This window comes from Nothobranchius furzeri, chromosome 6 (genome assembly GCF_043380555.1).
Source record: "Nothobranchius furzeri strain GRZ-AD chromosome 6, NfurGRZ-RIMD1, whole genome shotgun sequence".
NCBI classification, from domain to species: domain Eukaryota; kingdom Metazoa; phylum Chordata; class Actinopteri; order Cyprinodontiformes; family Nothobranchiidae; genus Nothobranchius; species Nothobranchius furzeri.
In genome coordinates this window covers 45,752,919-45,777,285 of record NC_091746.1, presented here as the reverse complement: position 1 = coordinate 45,777,285, position 24,367 = coordinate 45,752,919, and the positions used below count along the sequence as shown (strand labels likewise).

The 24,367-nt window shown below is 43.9% G+C and overlaps 1 protein-coding gene across 1 annotated transcript; it reads right to left on the bottom strand.

The window, feature by feature from the left end:
• Positions 1-292: 292 nt before the first annotated feature.
• On the bottom strand, positions 293-23,444 carry LOC107396763 (sorting nexin-18). The gene is made up of 4 exons (XM_015976604.3): positions 22,514-23,444; positions 22,134-22,427; positions 16,531-16,913; positions 293-1,074 (listed from the first exon to the last, which is right to left on the bottom strand). Exons 1-4 carry the CDS (start codon positions 23,257-23,259, stop codon positions 827-829), a joined length of 1,671 nt encoding a protein of 556 aa, XP_015832090.1. The 5' UTR covers positions 23,260-23,444; the 3' UTR covers positions 293-826.
• Positions 23,445-24,367: the final 923 nt, after the last annotated feature.

The following is a 24,367-nucleotide window of genomic DNA, read 5'->3' as shown; positions in this document are numbered from 1 at the left end:
ACAAGTATGTAGTTCGTGGCCTTTGTTTTAACTAGTTGTTTTTTTGGTGAGATCACAACCAATAAACTTGCATCAATTTCAACAAACACATTTTAAAATATAATTCTAACCTTTTTAAATTGACTCCCGTTTAAATGCAACATCCCTGTACCCTGATCTTGACCTCTGACTGTAGGGTAGATTGGGCTTTTTAAAACTCCTATAAATGAAAAAGCTGCATTTAATCTAAATATTATGCCAGATCATAGAAAAATATTAGCATTTGTGAAAGGTAAGAAAGAGGTCAGAAATGTCAAATTAAATTTTTATTCAACCACATGTGATGAGCAGATGATGTCCCCTTAGCCACTTTTCACAGTTACAAACATCTGCAAACTGTGCAAACACACAATACTGAGTAGGTCATTCAAGTAACAATAAGCATATAGTGAGACTATGGTTTAAAAAGTTTGTGTAGTCTTTCTCTTTATTGAAGCACTGATTTAAAGTTGTTCGTGGAACTTGGAGTCCTTGTTTTTGTTGAGTTAAACAAACATGAATGGGTTGGAGTGGTAGAGGAAGTGACATGACCCAGAACTCATGATTCAAGCTGCAGCATGCTGGGAGCTGGGTTAATACCTTCCACAGTGCCACTGAGCTGTGCACAGAGCGCTAAAATGCCTGCAACTGGTAAACTCGTCACAGTTGTTCAGATAATCCAACAAACTGTCATGATTTGTATGTTTTTTTTTTTCAAGTACTTGTGTCAGATGGAAGATCTATCACATACATAAGCCAACAAGATGCTACACAATGGATGTAACTAAAGCTCATGCCAGACTTTCTGTTATGGTCCTGATGCTTTCACACATTGGTCATCGTCGTACTTGTGCAGAGCCTCCTCTAGCTTAGCTGTGATCTTCTGGAAGAAGCTGATCTGCTGGCAAAGGTGATGTTGCATCTGAGAGCGGAAGTCTCGCACACGCGTGCGGTGAAAGTGCTGGATTTCTGCCAGTGTGGCACAAGATATGATGTTGCAGCGTTCGTTCAGCTCGCCTTCCTGCTTCGGACAATCTTTAACCTTGGTCAGTGCGCCTGCGAACAAAATGGTACAAATAAAAATCAAGATTTTAACTTTGTAAAGAAAAAAAAGTAAAATACAAATATTTCAACTTTTATATTTAAATTTAAAAGATTATTTATTATTGTAATTTGGTCATGTTTGTATGCTTTAAGTCTTCCTTTAAAAGAATTGGGAAAATAGTTTAAAAATGAAAAAAAAAAAAAAACAAGAACAAAAGCAAATAAGCAAATATATTAAAAGCTAAAACAGAAAGTGTAAAAGAAAAATATGAAAGTTAAAAAAACAAACAAAAAAATGTAATGGTTAGTAACCCAATTTTAAAGGTTTTAAACTTGTGGTTTAGTGTTTTGATGAAAGCTCAAAGGGTTCAGTATAAAAATGTATTGTTTTAGTCTCGGCTACAGAGGGTTCACAGATAACTACGTACTTTTTTTGGTTAAGTTAAGCATCAGAATATTTGTATTTGCCTCCACTGCCTCTACAAATAATCAAACCACTTGATGAAACTAATAATTTTCATTTTGTTTTCAATGCATATTTTAAGCTTCTCTCTAAACCTCCTCCTCTCTTTAGACATTCAAGTGTTTAAATATCGGGGATTTTGCATGCAAACTCTTAAAAGAGTATGTCGCGTGTTGATAGCCCACACTGTTTGTTTTTGCCATCAGCCACTCACGCGAACGCACAAAGATGAAAAAAGATGTCAACAAAGATCCTCCTATAGGTAGGCGTGAACTTCAGCTGGCCAATCAATCAATAGTGGGTGTGTTGGGTCGGCTTCGCACAAAGCTGACCTCCGTCAGCTGAGCACAGAAAACACACATATTACCAGATGTAAACACAACTAATGTACCAGGGCTGGGCCGTGCCAACCCAGATGTGAACGCCCTAATAAAGTCCCTGCAGTCATTCTGAGACATTTTGAAAACTTGCTCATGATTGCTGTTCATAATTAGAGTCACAGCCCAACGAGATGTTGGTAATCAAAAGCATAATAGTAGGTCACCATAGCATAGATGATCTGTATCACGTTTGCAAATTTGTGGTTCAACAGGTAATTTAAATGATCCTTTGTCAGGAAGGCTGAGCGGTTACATATTATGCAAATTTCACTTTTTGCACCCCTTTGTGTAACCATCTGGGTCTCCACTGCCTCTACAAATACTCAAAATGCAAATAAAATCATCTGTTTGTGTCTGATTTTGGTTTCAGGAATCATATGTTTCCATGAGTTGTCCCTTACTGTCACAATAATATAAATGAGCATAGGACCACATATCACCTGTTGACCATAGAACTAATATAACTTGTTTAAAAGATATGTAATTATGTCCCATATAAGTACCCGAGAAGCCTAGCTTGCAACTTGCGTGAATATTCACCAAAAGGATCTTAGTAATTACTATGATGATTACTAACACAAAAAGAGATGACTTTACACCCAGACATGTCTCAATGTTTAAAGTGACTCAACTTTTAGGGAGGAAGTGGTAAAGCTTAAACAGGCCTGCCTAATAAAAAGGGGACGAAGGGGAAGTTGGAGTGGATCACTGACATGGCACCATGTGAAGGAAATGATGAGAAAGCTGGTCCTGAACTCTCAAACCAACTCTTTCTTTTCCATTTTCTATCTTATTCTAAAAGTTAAACAAACTCTGTGCCCTCACTAATACACCCACAAACAAAACAGACTTTGCCCTCGTCACTACCAAGGCGATTACACTGCTGTAGTTTGAGCTTTCGTACACTGCTGTTCTGGTGGGAAACATACACCCGATGGATGGAGGAAAGAAAAGGGAAGAAAAAGAGGAGGAAGGAAACCTGATCCAAAGTCTACATTCCTGCAGGCCAGGGGCAACACAGGACAAGACCAGGAATCTCAGCTCATTCAAATCAGATGTTTCAGACCTTACACATCACAGACCAATCTAAGACTGGTGATAATGTAACTTTTACAAAACAAGGTTATCTAGGGTATTTATAAAGTCCAGACCTTCCGAGGTTGATTTAAAAAATGCAAAGTACATGCATACCAATGCTATTCAGAATGTGTATTGCAATCAAGTCATTGTTTTTTCAACTTTCTCACCAAATTAGTTGTTATAGAAAGTAACGCTAAGCCAGCAGTCTTTGTCAAAAGGGATTACTTCACAAACGAGACAGCAGACTAGACTATCCATCAGGGCAATGAAGTCATGGGTGTTACTCAGCTAACACTTTCAAAAGCGGTTTCCGATGACAGCAGCATGGAAGACCCTGTAACCCAGGGTTTATTCTAACTGATAGTTAGTTTTCAATTAAGTATTTGTAAAGTAACTGAAACTGTCTAAAACATAGATACATTTTGCTACCAACTACATCATGGTTTTGACCATTTGATCTGTCTTTCTGTGATGAGTACAGTCAGTATCTCACCAGGCTTCAACTACAACAGAAGTTTGCAAGGACCTTTTAAAGAAATCGTCAAATGTTTGTAAATGTGATCACATTCCAAGCAAGATTGACAGAGTACCTTCCACTGACGGTGATAGAATTTTAAACATATTTCAACAATGTCTTCAATTAGTCACAGAGGCGTTTCAGGAAACCGTCTCATCCCTTTCTTATTTTTTTTTTCTCAATTCAGTTCTCATGAGTCTGAAATTTTGAAAGATGTGAAAGAAACTTTGGGAGGGGTGGGCAACCAAATTGTGAATCTAACCAATTTAAAATGCAAACAAATCAGCAACAAGAAACTTGGCTTGGCATTCCCACAAATCTCCCAGTTTGTTGGCAAAATGCAATATGTTACACACGACCCAGACATATATAAAGCATATTGTAAATGAGTTGTGCATATTAAAGGGATGCTTTGCAACTTTGTGCTAAAATGACCATTTTTTGGTGTAAGTGAAATATCACTGCCCTCTGTGGCCAGAAATTTGCAACTTTAGAGTGGCCTGTCTGGTCTGTTGGACTTAAAAAAATTGAGCTGATATACTTGGCACAGCAGTCTGGTTCCAGCATGTTCCCTGCATGTTTTAGATCATGAACACGGCTGATTTGTATAATTTAGTGATGAACCACTCCTGTGGACACTAATGAAGGCTGAGGTACATTTCAGCTTTCAGATTTAGGTGTTAAAACAACAAACACACAGAGAGGAGATAAGTTTTGCCCTAGGTTGTACTGAAAGGACATGGGGGGGTAAAAGAAAGCCACGACTGCCTAGTCTCCCTTTAGTAAAATCCCAAGAGAGGATTTTCACATTTTCTTGATTTTAGGTTTTTAGTCCAATTAGTAGTCACACACTGGTAACATTTTTCTCTGCATTTGACATCCCCTGGAGGAGCAGTGAGCTGCAGACATGGCCACACTCGGGGACTATTTGGTGGTTTAATCCCCAATCAAGCCACTTAATACTGAGTATCAAGCAGGGAGGCATTGGGTCCCATTTTAATGTCTTTGGTATGACCCAACCGTGGATTTGAACCCCACGATCTCCCAGTCTCAGTGCGGACACATACCACACATGGTGCATTTGATTTGTCCTCGAAACTTGGAACTCAAGACTTCCCAGTTCTGACTTCCTAAGTAAATCGAATGCACCATAAGCCTCTGAGCTGGTGTTTTCAATGAGTCACCAACAGTTTACATGGTTTACATGTTGAATCTATTTCTTATGTTGGATTTATTTCTTGGGTATATTTTATCAATATTATTGAATGCTATAGAAAAAACTGTCTTGTATGTGTTGGTATCAAATGGTATATCCACCCTTTTTTTGTTTGTTATTAAAGATACTTGATATAACTTTGTGAAGCTCTGACTAAAAGGTTCCATGTCTTTTTCAGGCTGCTAGGACACTTTGATCCTTTAGATTTCATCTCAACAAAACTAAAACACACTTCTAGAATATCATACTCCATTAAAACATGCTAATGATAGCTGCTCATCAGAAATAATTACAGAAATTATTAATTTTCACTTTTGTCACTGAGAAAGGAGGTGACATTTCAAATGAGGCTGTTTCCATAGTTTGGAGTGGTGATTGTATCAAAAGAACAGAGCTAGAGGAGCTACAGAGGACTATAGAAGTGGTGCCTCTCAGTTTGGCAAATGCACGGCTATTGCATGCCAGTAGCAACTCCCTCCCCCAATCTGCAAAGAACTAACAAGCTAATTCTTCTGGAAATGCTTTGTAAATGTGTGTGTGTGTGTGTGTGTGTGTGTGTGTGTGTGTGTGTGTGTGTGTGTGTGTGTGTGTGTGTGTGTGTTCTCCCCTGAGTTTTCATGTCAGGCTCAGTACCCTCCTCACAATGACCCCATGGGTTTCAGTTTTCAACCTACATTTACAACGTAGTGGGGTAAATGGAAACAGATGTTGCCCAATTCTTTCTTTGTATGTGTTTTTCTAACAAAGTGATTCATAAAGAGAAGAACTAAAGACTGGATGGAAATTAGACACATTTCAACAGGTTTTGATTCAAAAGAGAAATAAAGAAATGTATTTGTCGTGTTAAATGACAATAAAGTCTGCAGCAAGTAAACTGAAGCTCGAGGTCTCTGGTAAAATGAGCTGACTCTTCTTGCAAGCATGTACTTGTTGCTCATCTGTTTCTATCTTCTGTGCATACTTTTTTCATTGCTCACCACAATGTTCCATGAACTTACACAGCTTAGCTTGAACTAAAGGTTTAGATGAAACTTTCAACTCATAGTTTGCTGATTGGCTGCACCTGGCGGTAAGGCGTTTCCTGTTTTCAGTGTTGCACTACGTGTAGCTGTTTGGTGTTTGGGGCTCGCTAAAACTGATTTAATTTCTCTGTACTAGGATATCTCTGAGTTATTGTAGCACATAAGCACGCTAAAACACACATTTTCTGTTGTTCCACCTAGCTCTTAGGGAACCATTTGAGTTTGCACGCAGTTTATTTGGTGTTGAACAGTTTGCTCGACCAGTTAGCTTAGCCTCAGCATGGCTATGGCTACTTCTGTCTCTGCTTCTCCATCTCCTATCTCTTGCTCTCTGTGTCAGATGTTTAGTTACTCCTCTGCCTTCTTTAGCGATAATGGTGCGTGTAATAAATGTAGCATTTTTGTAGCTTTGGAGGCAAGGGTGTCAGAATTGGAGTCCCGGCTCTGCGCTGTTGAAAACAGCCGTAGCTACTTAGCTAGCGCGGGGCTAACTAGCTCAGAACAACCCTGTGGCGATCCTCCAGCAGAACCCGAGCAGCCGGGACATCAGGCCGGCTGGGTGATGGTACGCAGGAAGCATAGAACCCAGCCCGTGGGCCACCACCAACCCGTCCACGTTTCTAATAGATTTTTCCCGCTCAGTGACGCACCCACTGACAAGCCGACTCTGATAATTGGCAGCTCCATAGTCAGAAACGTGGCATTAGAGGCTCCAGCAACCATAGTTAAATGTCTACCTGGGGCCAGAGTGGGCGACATTAAATCTTATCTGTAACTGCTGGCTAAGGATCAGTGTAAATACAGTAAGATTGTTATTCATGCTGGCAGTAACGACACCCGGTTACACCAATCGGAGGTCACTAAAATTAATGTTGCTTCGGTGTGCAAGTTTGCCAAAACAATGTCGGACTCCGTAATTTTCTTTGCCCCCCCTGCCTGATCGGACCAGTGACGACATGTTTAGCCGCATGCTGTCCTTCAACCGCTGGTTGTCTAGGTGGTGTCCTGAAAACAATGTGGGCTACATTGATAATTGGAAAACTTTTTGGGGAAAACCTGGTCTGATGCGGAGAGACGGCATCCATCCCTCTTTGGATAGAGCAGCTCTTCTTTCTAGGAAAATGGCCAGTTTTATTAGTCCTCCATGACAACCCAGGGTCCAGACCAGGAAGCAGAGTCGTAGTTTAACCCACCCCTCTGCAGCTTCTGTACTGTTACCCACCCACTACCCCATAGAGACAGTGTCCTTCCCACGGCCAAAATCACACAGTTTAAATATCAGGCTTAATAAAGCAAATCATGGAAATCTCATGAATATTAGAACAAATTCAATTGAGCAGAAAACTAGAAAAATTAAATGTGGGTTGTTGAACATTAGATCAATTTTTTCTAAGACTTTGTTAGTTAATGACTTGAATTGTGATAATCAGATTTCTTTGCTCTCTCTCACAGAATCCTGGCTGCAGCAAGAGGACTATGTTAGCTTAAACGAGTTGACTCCTTCAAATTATTTATATCATCATATTGCTCGAAGTACAGGGCGAGGAGGAGGAGTAGCATCCATTTTTCATTCGGACTTATTAATCAGTCCCTTACCAATTAATAGCTACAGTTTGTCATGGTCTGCGTCTGTCTTCCCCATGTGTCTCCTGGTGTCCTCCATCCCTCTCTAGATTCCCTCTTGTGTCTCTTTGTTCCCCAGCTCCTCTTGTGCTCCACTCCATGTTCTCCCCTTGTGTTGTAGCCCTTTAGCGCCCTCATGTGTCCTTGTCTGTATCCCTGTTGTGTGTCTTATGCTGTAGCTCTTTGGCGCCCTCATGTGTCCTTTTTCTGCGTGTCAGTTTAGTGTCTTATGTTTATAGTCCTTTAAGTCTAGTCCTCCCAGGTTTTGTGTCATCTCATTCTTCCCCAGGTCCTCCAGGTCTCGTTTACATTCTGTGTCCTTGTAGTCCCCAGCTTCCTTGTCCCCAGCTCAACGTGTGTGTGTGAGATCCAGTCTCCTGCTCAGTTTGTGTGTTTGTGTGTGTGTGTGTGTTGTTCTGTGTGTGTGTGTGCTTGTCCATTCCCCTTTCCCGTTTATATATTAGTGCCTTGGTGTGTGTGTATTAGTCCTTCCCGCAGCCTTTAGATTTAGTTTTGGTGTCTTAGAGTTTCTTAGGTTTATTTGGCCCTCCTCTGTTTCTGTTTGCCCATTTTGATTATTAGGTTCACCTGTCTTCCCTCCAGCTCTCACTTCACACACCTGCTCCCATTTTCCCTAATCACTTCTCCCAGCGTATTTAAGCCCTGTCTGTCTCTGTGTTCTTGTCGGTCCATTGAGTGTTTGTTATTCTGTCAGTCTCGTCTCGTTTGGATTACCAGTGTTCTTTGCCCCTTGGACTTTCTAGAGTTTTTGATCTCCAGAGCTTATCTGGAATTTTGGACTTCTGGCTCGCTGCCTGGATTTACTTTTGTTCCGCCTTCAAAATAAAGAATTTTACTTTTCATCATCTCTGCCTCGTGTCATCCTGGGTAACTGCATATTTGGGTCCTAACATCCTCAGAACGTGACAGAATGGACCGACCAACCAGGACCCAGCGGCCACGGATGTACACCTTCCACGGCGACCCGGACTCCTGTAAGACTTTTCTTCTGGACTTTGTTAGGCTTCATGACACGGACACGCCAGACATTGATCTGGTAATTAACCTGGTGTTCCTCCTAAGGGGGAGAGCTCTGCAATGGGCCAGCCTATATTTTGATCAGAATCCAATTCAGGAGTTGGTGTTTTGGAACTTCGCAGAGGATCTGCTGGACGCCTGCAGCAGCCCACAGTTTCCCTCCTTCTCTGTGGATTATAATCCATCAGCAAGCGCCATATTAAGAGCTGCCTTCTCAGCATCTAAAAAGCACCACGCATCCACATCTCCGCCTGGTTCTGACAGCACCACCACTTCCTCTACGGTGGGCTGCCACCACACTTCTCCAACTGTTCCTGCCGTCTCCATAACTCAGCCTCCTATGGTCTGTGTCACCACACCTCCACCAGTTCCAGAGAGCTCTACCACACCCTCACCTGGTCCCGACAGCACCACCACTTCCTCTCTGGTGGGCTGTATCTCATCCTCAGTGCCTGCCAGCGTCACCTCCACACCTCTGTTGACCCAAGACTCCCCACGTCGACGACGTCTCCGCAGCCGCCGTCAGAGGTCTTCTGGGGCAACAGTTCAGGTGGCTCCTGCTCCAGCGGTGGTCCAGGTGGACGCATCGCACCTCGCCTCAGCGGTGGTCCAAGGGGACGCATCGCACCTCGCCTCAGCGGTGGTCCAGGTGGACGCATCGCACCTCGCCTCAGCGGTGGTCCAGGTGGACGCATCGCACCTCGCCTCAGCGGTGGTCCAGGTGGACGCATCGCACCTCGCCTCGGCGGTGGTCCAGGTGGACGCATCGCACCTCGCCTCGGCGGTGGTCCAGGTGGACGCATCGCACCTCGCCTCGGCGGTGGTCCAGGTGGACGCATCGCACCTCGCCTCAGCGGTGGTCCAGGTGGACGCATCGCACCTCGCCTCAGCGGTGGTCCAGGTGGACGCATCGCACCTCGCCTCAGCGGTCGTCCAGAAGCGGACGCCACCCGGCTCGAGCCCCGAAGCAGACGTACCCGGCTCGAGCCCCGAAGCAGACGTACCCGGCTCGAGCCCCGAAGCAGACGTACCCGGCTCGAGCCCCGAAGCAGACGTACCCGGCTCGAGCCCCGAAGCAGACGTACCCGGCTCGAGCCCCGAAGCAGACGTACCCGGCTCGAGCCCCGAAGCAGACGTACCCGGCTCGAGCCCCGAAGCAGACGTACCCGGCTCGAGCCCCGAAGCAGACGTACCCGGCTCGAGCCCCGAAGCAGACGTACCCGGCTCGAGCCCCGAAGCAGACGTACCCGGCTCGAGCCCCGAAGCAGACGTACCCGGCTCGAGCCCCGAAGCAGACGTACCCGGCTCGAGCCCCGAAGCAGACGTACCCGGCTCGAGCCCCGAAGCAGACGTACCCGGCTCGAGCCCCGAAGCAGACGTACCCGGCTCGAGCCCCGAAGCAGACGTACCCGGCTCGAGCCCCGAAGCAGACGTACCCGGCTCGAGCCCCGAAGCAGACGTACCCGGCTCGAGCCCCGAAGCAGACGTACCCGGCTCGAGCCCCGAAGCAGACGTACCCGGCTCGAGCCGCGAAGCAGACGTACCCGGCTCGAGCCGCGAAGCAGACGTACCCGGCTCGAGCCGCGAAGCAGACGTACCCGGCTCGAGCCGCGAAGCAGACGCTCCCACGTCCCCGAGCCGCGAAGCAGACGCTCCCACGTCCCCGGGCCCCGAAGCAGACGCTCCCACGTCCCCGGGCCCCGAAGCAGACGCTCCCACGTCCCCGGGCCCCGAAGCAGACGTCGCTCCCTCCGGCCCCGAAACAGACGGCGCCCCCTCCGGCTCTGAAGCAGACGTCGCCCCCTCCGGCTCTGAAGCAGACGCGCCCGGCTCTGAAGCCGACGTCGCCCCCTCCGGCTCTGAAGCAGACGCGCCCGGCTCTGAAGCCGACGTCGCCCCCTCTGGCTCTGAAGCAGACGCGCCCGGCTCTGAAGCCGACGTCGCCCCCTCTGGCTCTGAAGCAGACGCGCCCGGCTCTGAAGCCGACGTCGCCCCCTCTGGCTCTGAAGCAGACGCGCCCGGCTCTGAAGCCGACGTCGCCCCCTCCGGCTCTGAAGCAGACTCGCCCGGCTCTGAAGCCGACGTCGCCCCCTCCTGCTCTGAAGCGGACATCTCTGTCTCAAGTCTCCCCACACGTGTTCCAGTTCCCCAAGCCTCAAGTGTTCCCATCTCGAGTGTTCAAGTCTCCCAGCCTCCCGAGTCACAAGCCTCCCAGTCTCTAGCCTTCCAGTCACCTCAAGCCCTCCAGTCACCTCAAGCCTCCCAGTCTCTAGCCTCCCAGTCTCTAGCCTTCCAGTCACCTCAAGCCTTCCAGTCACCTCAAGCCTCCCAGTCTCTAGCCTTCCAGTCACCTCAGGCCTCCCAGTCTCTAGCCTTCCAGTCACCTCAGGCCTCCCAGTCTCTAGCCTTCCAGTCACCTCAGGCCTCCCAGTCTCTAGCCTTCCAGTCACCTCAAGCCTTCCAGTCACTTCAAGCCTCCCAGTTTGACGTTCCCCAGTCTATGTCCCCTCAAGTTCCCCAGTCTGAAGTTCCCCAGTCTATGTCCCCTCAAGTTCCCCAGTCTGAAGTTCCCCAGTCTATGTCCCCTCAAGTTCCCCAGGCTGACGTTCCCCAGTCTACGTCCCCTCAAGTTCCCCAGGCTGACGTTCCCCAGTCTACGTCCCCTCAAGTTCCCCAGTCTGAAGTTCCCCAGTCTACGTCCCCTCAAGTTCCCCAGTCTGACGTTCCCCAGTCTACGTCCCCTCAAGTTCCCCTGTCTGAAGTTCCCCAGTCTACGCCCCCTCAAGTTCCCCAGTCTGAAGTTCCCCAGTCTGTGTCCCCTCGTAGTCGTGGTCTTTGTCCAGAGTCCCCTGTTAGTAGTTGTCCTGTGTCCCCTCTTAGTCATGGTCTTTGTCCAGAGTCCCCTGTCGGTAGTGGTCCTGTGTCCCCTCTTAGTCATGGTCTTTGTCCAGTGTCCCCTGTCGGTAGTGATCCTGTGTCCCCTCTTAGTCTTGGTCTTGATCCTGTGTCCCCTCTTAGTCTTAGTCTTGATCCTGTGTCCCCTCTTAGTTTTAGTCTTGGTCCTGTGTCCCCTCTTAGTCTTAGTCTTGGTCCAGTTTCCCCTCTCAGTCTTAGTCTTGGTCCAGTTTTCCCTCTCAGTCTTAGTCTTGGTCCAGTTTCCCCTATCACCACACTCCTACAGTCCAGGCTCCTGGTTCCCCGTCGCCGGCCCCCCAGACTCCCACAGTCCCGGCTCCTGGTTCCCCGTCGCCGGCCCCCCAGGCTGACACAGTCCAGGCTCCTGGTTCCCCGTCGCCGGCCCCCCAGACTCCTACAGTCCAGGCTCCTGGTTCCCCGTCGCCGGCCCCCCAGACTCCTACAGTCCAGGCTCCTGGTTCCCCGTCGCCGGCCCCCCAGACTCCTACAGTCCCAGCTCCTGGTTCCCCGTCGCCGGCCCCCCAGACTCTTCTGTTCCCTCCTCGCCCGCCCCTTTTTGGGTTGTGTTTTGTTTGCTCCCTCCTCTCCCTCCCTCTGGTTGTTTCGTGTCTGGTTTTGGTCTTGTCTTTTGCTTGTGGTGTTTGTCTGTCTTATGGTCGTCTGGTATCCGCCCTTAGAGGGGGGGGTACTGTCATGGTCTGCGTCTGTCTTCCCCATGTGTCTCCTGGTGTCCTCCATCCCTCTCTAGATTCCCTCTTGTGTCTCTTTGTTCCCCAGCTCCTCTTGTGCTCCACTCCATGTTCTCCCCTTGTGTTGTAGCCCTTTAGCGCCCTCATGTGTCCTTGTCTGTATCCCTGTTGTGTGTCTTATGCTGTAGCTCTTTGGCGCCCTCATGTGTCCTTTTTCTGCGTGTCAGTTTAGTGTCTTATGTTTATAGTCCTTTAAGTCTAGTCCTCCCAGGTTTTGTGTCATCTCATTCTTCCCCAGGTCCTCCAGGTCTCGTTTACATTCTGTGTCCTTGTAGTCCCCAGCTTCCTTGTCCCCAGCTCAACGTGTGTGTGTGAGATCCAGTCTCCTGCTCAGTTTGTGTGTTTGTGTGTGTGTGTGTGTTGTTCTGTGTGTGTGTGTGCTTGTCCATTCCCCTTTCCCGTTTATATATTAGTGCCTTGGTGTGTGTGTATTAGTCCTTCCCGCAGCCTTTAGATTTAGTTTTGGTGTCTTAGAGTTTCTTAGGTTTATTTGGCCCTCCTCTGTTTCTGTTTGCCCATTTTGATTATTAGGTTCACCTGTCTTCCCTCCAGCTCTCACTTCACACACCTGCTCCCATTTTCCCTAATCACTTCTCCCAGCGTATTTAAGCCCTGTCTGTCTCTGTGTTCTTGTTGGTCCATTGAGTGTTTGTTATTCTGTCAGTCTCGTCTCGTTTGGATTACCAGTGTTCTTTGCCCCTTGGACTTTCTAGAGTTTTTGATCTCCAGAGCTTATCTGGAATTTTGGACTTCTGGCTCGCTGCCTGGATTTACTTTTGTTCCGCCTTCAAAATAAAGAATTTTACTTTTCATCATCTCTGCCTCGTGTCATCCTGGGTAACTGCATATTTGGGTCCTAACATCCTCAGAACGTGACACAGTTTGTTCGAACATCTTATTCTTAGTTTTCCTAATCCAGATTGCAAAACTGTAAAACCACTCTTGTTTGTAGTTTTATATCGTCCACCAGGCCCTTACTCTGAGTTTTTGGATCAGATCTCTGATTTTTGTCTGATTTGGTGCTACATACTGATAAGGTCATTGTAGTGGGGGATTTTAATATTCATGTGGACATTGAAAATGATAGCCTCAATGTAGCCTTTAGTAAGATCTTAGACTCAATTGGTTTTATAAAAGAATACATAGTTCCACCCACTACAGCCATCATACATTAGACCTTGTGCTGACTTATGGCATAGAGTGTGAGGAAATAACGATCTTTCCACATAATCCAGTCCTCTCGGACCACTTTCTGATAACCTTTGAGTTTTTTATAACTGAGTTCTCGAGACATGAAAGTAAATTTCACTATAGTCGGTCTCTATCTGACAACGCAGTTGCATCTTTTAAATCAACTGTTCCATCTTTACTGTCCTCAGCATCTCAGAGGCGTGTAGCAGAGGGCAATATTTTCAGTTCTAGCCCCTCACAAATTGATGCCTTAGTTCATCATGTTAATTCCTCTTTACGTGTGGCATTGGATGATGTTGCCCCTTTAAAAAAATAAGGTAATTACAGACAGGAAGTTGGCTCCCTGGTTTAATTCTCATTTACGAGCCTTAAAACAAAACTCTAGGAAATTGGAGAGAACATGGCGCTCTACGCACCATAGGGAGGCCAACCTATCCTGGAAAAATAGTCTTGTGCTTTATAAAAATAAGCTTCGACAAACCAGAACTGCTTATTTCTCAGCATTAATTGAGAAGAACAAGCATAATCCTAAATTTCTTTTCAGTACAGTTGCTAAACTTACACAGAATCATAGCTCTGAGCCATCTATTCCCTTAGCCCTCAGCAGCAATGACTTCATGGGATTTTTTACAAGTAAAATTAATTCTATTAGAAACAAAATCTTTAGCATCCTCCCTAATGTGATTTCTTCTTCCTCAGTAAGTGAGTCAGCATCAGAGGTGACTGTAGAACCTCATCGGTGCTTGAACCGTTTTGGTCCAGTTGAGCTTTCAGAGTTAACAAAAATATTAGCTTCATCTAAACCTTCAACTTGCATTTTGGATCCAATCCCAACCAAATTATTTAAAGAAGCATTTCCTTTGGTTATATCTAGAGTGGGGGCAGTAACCAATCTATCCTTAGTAAATGGATATGTACCACAGGATTTTAAGGATGCTGTAATCAAACCTTCACTTAAGAAGCCTTCTCTGGATCCAGATGACCCAATGAATTATAGACCAATATCTAACCTTCTATTTTTATCCAAAGTCCTGGAGAAAATAGTGGCCATCCAAGTATGTGAGCATTTAAACACTAATGCTCTGTTTGAGGAATTTCAGTCTGGTTTTAGAGAGTATCACAGCACTGAAACTGCATTAGTGAGAGTTACAAATGATATTCTCATGGCCTCAGATAAGAATCTTGTGTCTGTTCTAGTCTTGTTAGATCTCAGTGCTGCCTTTGACACAGTTGATCACAATTCTCTTGTAGAAAGACTTGAACATGTTGTAGGGATCAAAGGAACAGCGTTAGGCTGGTTTAAATCCTACCTATCTGACAGATTTCATTTTGTAAATGTACATGACAAATCGTCTTCATACTCCAGGGTTACTTGTGGAGTACCACAGGGTTCAGTGCTTGGACCAATTCTTTTTACTATATATATGCTTCTAATTGGTAAAATCATTAGACAGCATGGGATAAACTTCCACTGTTATACTGACGATACTCAGTTATATTCATCCATTAACCCTGATGAACCTATTCGGTTGGGTAGATTACAGGCTTGTCTCGAGGACATAAAAATTTGGATGACTCTAAACGTTTTGCTTTTAAATCAAGACAAAACGGAAGTTCTCATCTTTGGACCAGAAATCCAGAAAAGGAAATTGCTTAGCCAATCACCTGACCTGAATGGCATTACATTAATCTCTGAGAACAAAGTAAGGAACCTTGGTGACATGTCTTTCAATTCCCAGGTTAAACAGGTTTGCAGGATTTCCTTTTTCCACCTTTGGAATATTGCTAAGATTAGAAGCATCCTTTCCAGGAGTGATGCTGAAAAACTAGTTCATGCATTTATTACATCAAGACTGGATTACTGTAATTCATTACTCTCAGGAAGTCCACAGAATGTAGTTAAAAGTCTTCAGCTTGTCCAAAATGCTGCAGCAAGAGTTCTGATGAGAATTAAAAAGAGAGGTCATATCTCTCCTGTCTTAGCTTCCCTACATTGGCTACCTGTTAAATTCAGAATAGATTTTATGATCCTTCTTCTCACATATAAAGCTCTTAATAATCAAGCTCCATCATACATCAGTGATCTGATTGTTCCATACGTTCCTAACCGAGCACTTCGCTCTCAGACTGCAGGTCTACTGGTGGTTCCCAGAATATCTAAAATTAGGATGGGAGGCAGATCTTTTAGTTATCAGGCTCCTCTCCTGTGGAACCAGCTCCCAGCTTTAGTCCATGAGGCAGAAACCTTGTCTACTTTTAAGACTAGGCTTAAAACATTTTTATTTGATAGGGTCTATGGTTAAAATATGATGTTAGCATAAATCTGGACAAGTGGGGGAGTAGAGGGAGGTGGAGTGTACAGTCGGTAAAGACGACTCTCCCTTGCCCTGCCTCCAATATGCCTACATCTAAAAAGGCTAGGTTATCCAGCGTTATCTCTGTAGTTATGCTGCTATAGGCTTAGACTACTGGAGGATACACTGACCACTTTTCACACTCTACTACTTTATTCTACAATCTGCTCTTTAACTGTATTATTTCCTGCTATTTCAGCTGTTAACTTTATTTTCTCTCTAAGTGATTTTCTCCCCAGAAGAAGCTACAATGATGTTCTGCTGAGCTGTGGTGGCCTCATGGAGGGGGCCATCGACTAGCACACTGCTGCTAACCACTTAAACATTCTCCTTCTCCTGATAATAACTTTTTGCTTTCTTTGACGTTGGATATGCCATTACTAGTTTATACATTTAATTATAGATCCACTAGGATAAATACAATAAAGTTTATCTTTCACCAAATAGAATATTTACTAAGAAATCACAATATAACTATAGACACATTACTTTGTCTTTGTCTGTCTGTGTGTGTGTGTGTGCGTGCGTGCGTGCGTGCCTGCTCTGTCTTCTCGATCCCTAGTGAGTCGTGGAGGATGGCTGCTTATACTGAGCCAGGATTCTCTGGAGGTTTCTTCCTGTTAAAAGGGAGTTTTCCTCTCCACTGTCACTTTATGCTTGCTTAGTATGAGGATTGCTATAAAGTCACTGACACTAGTCAGTGACTTGATGCAATTTGCTGGGCTCCTTATAGAGGAAAAATTATTTCTGATAGGCTTAATGAATTGACCTGAATTGGAATGTTTATAATGTGAAGTGCCTTGAGACGACTCTTGTCGTGATTTGGTGCTATATAAATAAACTTGAATTGAATTGAATAGTTGCTAAATGTATGCTTCATTCGTTAAAAATAGTAATAGGCTCTCACATGAGCACATACCTTTCTGTACATGAATGATGTCAGGATAATTGGCCAAATGTCCCCTGTAGAGGTCCAGCAGGTCAGAAATAGGTTCCAGGTCCTGACGAGGCTGCTCTGCAAAATACTCTCCAATGGCCTCGTAGGCCTCACCTGTATAGGCAAGAGCCTTGTTCAGACTTGCTGAGAAGGCCTGCTGATCCAGTTCAAACGCCTGTCCAAGGAGTCTGAAGGACTGCCCAACCTTCTGGTACTCTTTTTTGAACCCCGTCATCTGTTTGCGGGAAAATTCGGTAATGGTTGTGTTCATGGAAACAATGTTTTCATCCATTTTCTTCGCAAAGGCTTTAAATCCTTCAATGTTGTTCTCAACTTCCTGAAGGTCCAGAGGAACAGTTGGTGTGCTGAGGGAGAAAAAGGTAATACATTTAGAACATCTAGATTGACTATGCAGTGAAACCAACTCAGTCTTATTGCTAACAAAATCAGGTATCTCACTGGGCTGTGATTTTTGGCAGCTAGATGGATACTCAAATTTGCGGGAGGGATAGCACTTACACATCTGGGATGAATGCTGCATGAATGTCTCATGAGCTCCTAACAGATTTTGGGTTTACAGTATGATGTTAGGGATGTTACAGGAATTTTTCAGCAATGTCTAGATACATTGGTACAACTAAATTCAGAATCTTTATAATTAGGACTATCATTCAATGGTGGTGCAACAGTTGTGTAACAAATGAAACATCAATATAATACAAGTTTGTAACCTATTCCAAGGTCTGCAACTCATGCAAGGAAATTGGGAACCCCTACGAGAGCATGTCAAGACAATTTGGAACCTCCATTGCAAATAACGTTTGCAAATTTATTGCCAACTGCTGCAGTCCAGTGATGAGTGGTTCTTGCACTTGCTTAGTTAAAGTCATGAAAATGCAAACGAGTTAGGTTTTGAATGCAAACACGGGCATGTAACGCTCACCCCTACCCCGGGGTATCTTTCCTGAGATGCTTCTGACGGAACCGAATCATGCAATGCCGGAGGAAACGAGATTGTGCTTAACACCAGCCGCAGTTTTCTAGGTCCAAACGTCTTTTGTTGTTCGTGACTTCAAATGGGGTTTTTCTTTTTGGGACTCTGGTAGTTGGAGTGGTAGCAGCCAGCTGTTTCTCCTTCCCTGATATTATTTAGAGAACCTCTCACATCAGTGATGCTCTGTTGTTAAATACATAAGTATGCAATGAATGGAGGACCCAGGGAAGTGCAGAAGTGCAGCGGTTCAGCGTGACAGACAACCGGATGGTCCAATAGTTACTTTCGGTACAAAACATGGTCTTGTCGAAGGTTTTTAGACAAATGTGAGAAAATTATGCATTTATTTATTTTTAGCTCCACAGTATATTTATAGCTATACTATGTTAGAACATTGTTAAGAGGCATGACAAAAACTGTTTTAAGCTTATTTGTTTACTAACTTTGCCATTGGAGCAAAATTTCTTCCTTTTGTATTTTAACTCCCAGAGCACTTTTGTGCAACGTTTCCTACGCAAGGTAGAAGTTTTGATGTGATTTTTCTTAGTAAGGATTCTTACTAACTGAAAACATTTAAAAAGTTTCAAGTGGTGATAAAAGAATGAAACTTTGAACACAAAGCTGCGAGTCTTAAACTGAAGTCTGGTGATGATGATGATGCTGTGTAGGGACACTTGTCAGATTCTTGGTAAGCATTTAGTGTTTTCAGATTTTTGCACTGTTTATTCTGCAACAAGCCTCATTGGGGTAATCACATTGATGGCATCAACAACAATAATGCCACAAACTGGGAACTCCAAGCTAGAGTCTCATGGCATCTATTTCAGGGATCAGACTACCATACTCATCAAAAATTAAACTACAGTCACTTTAAGGCATGCACTGCTTACCAACGATCAGAAGGCAACTGAAAAGGTTGGCTGCTACGTGTGAATTACCCTCACGTTGCTTCTGTGGAATGTAGACTGCAGTCTAGTTTGAACATGGCTGGTAACGTGTATGTGTAATTTTTAACATGGCACATCATTAAATTGTGGAATTTAACATAAAATGACAAGTACGCAAAATTAATTCACCTCCTGATGAAGGAATGTTGCAGATTATAATTTTAATTATATGTCTTTGAGATGTGCTGAATTTTAAGCTTTGCATACATATTGGTAGTTTTGATTTCTCCAACAAATCTTTTTAGGGACGTACAAATAACATCTTTTTGCTCCCGATCCAAATCGTTTGATTTTGAGTATCTGCAGATACCGAGTCCTGATCCGATACTTCAGTAAAGCATTATAATAAAAAGGAAAACACATCTAAGTCTTATTTTATTTTATTTTATTTTTTATTATAATTTCGGTATTACTTCTTTTCTGTATATCATTTCATTAGTTTGTCTGCCAAAAACATTGCTTTTTAGCAACTACAATGATAAAATTGTGTTAATATTAAGAAAATACAGTGGGTACGGAAAGTATTCAGACCTCTGTCAATTTTTCACTCTTTGTTATATTGCAGCCATTTGCTAAAATCAATTTTTTTCCCTTGTTAATGTACACACAGCACCCCATATTGACAGAAAAACACAGAATTTTAGAGATTTATGCAGAGTTATTAAAACAGACTAACTGAAATATCATATGGTCCTATAAGTAGTCAGACTCTTTGCTCAATATTCTTGGTAAAGATGCAACAAGGGTTGTTTTCTGCCAAGAAACAAATAATATGTCGTGGCCTGATGTGAGTGAGCCCACTGATTGATGTCTCAGAGTCCTGTATGCAGAGGGGTGGTTCCTGGGAGCGGGCCAGCTGGAGATCATCAACCCATCATGACCAGGGTTTAAAAGGAAGATGGAGACACCAGCACGAGGCCAGATGATTACTCGCCTTGGGTAGATCTCACCAGCTTAGAACCTTTGAACTTGTTTTTGAATATTGCTATAGACCGCTTTTTCCTGCTGTGTTTTGTGTTCTGGCCTGCCATCTCCTCTACTACGGAAAACCAGCCTCATCAACACCTCCACACCAGACTCCCCCAGGACCACTGCTCAGCCACCTCTCCGTCTTCTCCCTGACCGACCTCACTCCTCACCTCTACCATCTTGGACTCCCTCCCTCTGCCTTCAACTCTCCCGAGTCTCCCGGCTCCTCGCCACAGTAAGACCCCACCACCTCTTCCTCCCCTGTCCGCAAACTGCTCCCTAACCCTGTCTCCTGTCTTGCAGCCTCTGACCCGAACTTCAGCTTACTCGCCGCTGTCTGTGGTGCACCCTGAGTTTACCATTGTTTCTAATATTTGTTTATTCCCTTACCTTGACTTTGTCCTCTTGATTCTGCATGTCTTGGGTCAAAAAAGTCCCTCAGAACATGACAGAATACTGATGTAGAGGAACTTGTTGAGATTAAAACTATGCCATTGTTGTTCTGTTTGAAAATCTCTATCTCAGGATGAATTCATACGGTCTTGTTCGTTATTTTTTATAGTTAAAGTGACAGTCTGTATTTTTCCTGGCGATAGGAGGCAGTAGATGCCTAAATCGTTGTAAGCAAGCAGTATTTTTGTGTTGGAGTAAGACCTTACCCAGGGTTTTTCCTGGCTCAAATTGAGGCAGAGGTGGTACCATCCTGACCATGCGCCAGCACATGCATACTCTGTGCATTCAACCGCCTCACTTTTTTAAAGGCCAAATATTTTTTGTTTAAGTGTTCTAATCTAAGCCTCTGTTGATTAATTGAATATTCCATTTCCATTTGACAATGTTTCAAATGAAACAAAACTAGTTTGCTGCTAAAAAATGAAATAAAACAACAAAATTATCAGGCTGAAATAACAGACTCTTATTATAAAAGGCTCAATAATATGCATTAGATTGGTGTTTAATTCCCTTTTTCCCCATCTGATATTTATAGTTAAAATAGTTTAAATATTTGACCTACATTTCAGTTACATTTTAGGTTTGTATTAATAACACTCATCTTAGTCAAAATAACACATAAATATATCCAGTAAAATATAATGTATTTCATTAGCATTGTATTGGAAATGATAATAACATTTAATTTCTGCTGATAACCAATGGATGCCTATTAGGGTCAAAAAGCCCTGGGGAGTGCAATCTTCAGCAAAATAACAAGCACATCAGACTCCCTTGCATCACTGGCAACAAGTGGAGAGAAATGTGTAAAACAATATTTAAGGATGGCAAAAGTTCTGTAAACTGGGGCTGCAACTAACGACTATTTAAATAGTTGATGAGTCACCGACTATTGAAACGATTAGTCGACTAATCGGATAATTATTAAATTGTTCTTAAATTTAGCATGAGATTGCTTTAATTATGTGAAAAATGATAATAAACACAAGGAAATGGGTACTTCAATGGAAAATGCATATTTTATTGAACTTTGCTGCTGATAGGCCAATTCATACTAACAGTAAATAAAAATGCCCTGTCTAACGCCAATTAGGCACAGTGCTCAGTCAGTATAGACGTAAATGCATAGATAAAATTAAAATACTTTTGTTAGACACAGTCGGGCATAACATTAAATCTCTCTTTGTTAAAAGCGAAAATACGTTTAGAATTAGAGACTTAGACCCGCTCCCATGTATTTTAGATTTTAATTGCTATATTTTACAAAGCTGCCAATATTTTTCAACAACTGGGCATCATTTCATTCATTTTCAACAAAATTTTTATGGATAATTCCATAAATTTATGGTAAAAACTAAACATTGTCTCTTTAAAGCCAATCTTTTAAAAATGATGTGATCGGTTCTGATGTCTTGTCATGTGATCTGGCCACAGCATCCCTAAATTTTGCAATATGGAGAGCGATCCTGACAAACTTTCATGACCAAAAAACATGATTTTACAAGAAAACTGTATTTTTCATCTGTTAAAAGGAGACAATCCTCTATTAAATTTCTGAGTTGATAACTTTCCACATGTCTATAGCTACTACACCTCCAGGCCTATAAAACTGCTTAATGAGCACAAACATGTAGAAGTGCAACATTTTCCATTCACTGCAGCCAATTCATAGAAGCGCACAGATGCCACATTTGAGTCTGGGAGGACTTTGGTGTTATACTTGAGCTGGTCCCATGTTACACAAAACCATAAAAGACAAATAAATGAATGCAATCAATGTCTGAAAGACCAAAGACTGCCCATAAACCAATCAAGCCCTTTAATAGTATCTAAAAAGGGTTTAAATGAGTAAAATGTGAATCCAATGGCTGCTGGCCAATGTTAGCATGTTAGATATTTGGTATACCGTGTCTTCAGACGTGTCATCTTTGTGACGTAAACATGTAAGCACAGATCTCTCTGTTCTTGTCTCGCCCAAAGCAAACTCCCTCAGTTTCAGAACATATAAACAAAAATAATGAAAATAATTCCTACAAAAATGACAAATATCCATTTAAAGTAAAATAAAATAAAATAAAAAGTCTGTTTTGCTGTGTGAAAAATAGAATTACCTTGAACAACTAACGATGAAAGCCGTGGAACTGAAAATATTATGAATTGCAAGGACGTGTAAGTTCGTTCAAGAAAGTGAATGCCATTATTTTATTGTTAGGACTTCTTACCTGATTGTGAGGAAGAAGTTTGCTCCAACCAGGTCATCCCTTTCTGCCCTCCTCTTGCCCATTTTCCAGGCCTTCTCGTCAGCCCCACATGTCAGGAAATGCTGGAAGACATCACAGTGGGCCAGCACTGGGTGGCTGGTCATGTGGTTCATCCACCAAATCAAACCCTTCCTCCTCTTGGAGATGAAGTCCTCCTCGAAGCGGCCTGTGGCCTGCTTCTCTGGCAGGTGGGGCACTGAGATGACGGGGAAACGCTCCACAAGACGAGCGTAGAGCCAGTCGAAATGTTTGTACCTATAGGTGGGTAAAAAGGAGACGGGTTTGAGGAGGGATATGGAGAAATGAGAAGGGCATAGAGAGGAAAGGAGGAAAACCTGTACCTGCGGTTTACTTGAATGTTGGTATGAGTTGGGGTAAGGCCATAGGACATGTAGCTCTTCATGCCTTTGAACTTGGTCTGTTTAGTGGGGTCGTCGATGGTGCATGTGAATGGGTAGGGGTCTTCCTGCCACTGTGGTCCATGGTTCCCCATCACCACGACAATCTTGTCCCCGTCTTTCACAAAAGCTGATGCTTCCCCAAGCAGGAAAGCCTCACCTCCAGATTTGACAAAGGTGGAGAACCGGTTGAGGTTTCTCCCCACCGTGGCCGAGCCCTTGGCCTGCTGCTGTTGTTGGCTACTCCTGCGGGTCGGCAAGGAGGTGGCGACCGGATACATGGGAGGGGTGCTGCCAAAACCCTGAGGCTCATATGCTGCAGGAGAACTGTCATCCCAGTCATCATCCCAGTCATCATCACTGCCCTGGCTGGTGTTGAAGCTGCTTCCCCCACCACTGCCGACCTTAAATCCTCTCTGAGACTGGGAGTCAGAGGATGAGGTACGGGCAGGGGGCTGGGTGATGGTTTTAGGTGAGGAGAAGCCGTTGTTGCTGGCGCTGATGTGGTCTCTGATGATGTCAACATATGAGGCAGGAAAGAGGCCAACCTCTCCCCTGCTGTTCTCCCCCTCCAGCCAGCCATCCAGCTCCTCCTCAGTGAACACACTCACCAGCTCACTCTCTGCTATGGAGATTTCTCCTGGGTTTTCAGCGTGGAAGTCATATAACACTTTGGCTTTTAATGCCATTGTCCAATCCGTACTAACAGGGCTTTGCGCGTCTTTGCGACTGTTTATGCAAAGTTTCCTGAAGAACTTTCTGGGATGGTTTACTTAACGCTCAGAGAAAAAAACTGCTGCAGCTAGTCCATAACTTGTATCCACAATTAATGCGCGAAGCAAGCAAAGAAACAAGCAGCCCGACACCCACCTCCTCTCTCTCTCTGATCCCCAGTTCGACGGGTTCAGATATCATTTGTTTCCACACGGAAGAAGTCCGAGTCGAGAAAAGTGTCAAAAGAAGGGAAGTCAAGTCTTTTCTAAACTGTAGTGAAGAGTTGTGAGCTGATGATCCTGCGCGGTGGCTTCATTGATTCCTCTGAAGAGAGACAGGCTGACGTTGTTCCCTCTCTGGGATGCTGGTTAGACTCTCAACACGTAGCTGACCGAGTAACGGAGGGTGGAGCCAGCTGGGCCAACTATTCAGCTGAGTGGAAATACCACAGCCTGAAAAAATAAGTAGCGTTACGAAACTTTGGGATGTGCATCAAGTGCGTGATGATTCACGCGTTATCATTAATGAGTAATCTATTTTAGTTTATTTAGATTCGGTCCCAAAAATGTTTCGATGCTGGAAATAGAATTATAGCTAGCAACACCTATAACGTTCTTTTAAAGTTGACCTGTTTCGTCTTTAATTTAGGAAACATTTACGTTTTTAGATGCTATGATTCACCCCTGAATGTTGTGAAAAGAGTGCGGTCAGGCGACAATAATACACAAGTTATTACTTAAAACGCGTCATAGAAAGATAGATTCACACGTTGCACAAAGCACTCCAAAGCAAATGTCTTTAGAGAGTCTAAATTTGTTTTTGTCGCAAAAAATAATAATAATATAAGCTTCATAATATGTAATAGTCTATATTAGAATATAATATAATAGAACAGAATAGAATAATTGCGTTCCCAGATATGTCCACTAGAAGTAACTGTCATCTCAAGATGTGGATTGTTGAAGTCTCAAATGCTTTGAAGATGCAAAACAATTTGTTGAACAACAGCAACAACAATAATATAGTCATCATAATCATCAAAGTAGTATTAGTCGTTGTAATAAGAACATAAAAAAATCTGGT

What these genes read in the sequence shown, in the direction of transcription:
- LOC107396763 (XM_015976604.3), bottom strand. Translation starts at nt 23,259, where the DNA reads ATGGCATTAAAAGCCAAAGTGTTATATGACTTCCACGCTGAAAACCCA. An exon ending in AACATTCAAGTAAACCGCAG is followed by an intron (nt 22,428 to 22,513) that starts GTACAGGTTTTC and finishes ACCCACCTATAG; the next exon opens with GTACAAACATTTCGACTGGC. An exon ending in CATCATTCATGTACAGAAAG is followed by an intron (nt 1,075 to 16,530) that starts GTATGTGCTCAT and finishes TTTTGTTCGCAG; the next exon opens with GCGCACTGACCAAGGTTAAA.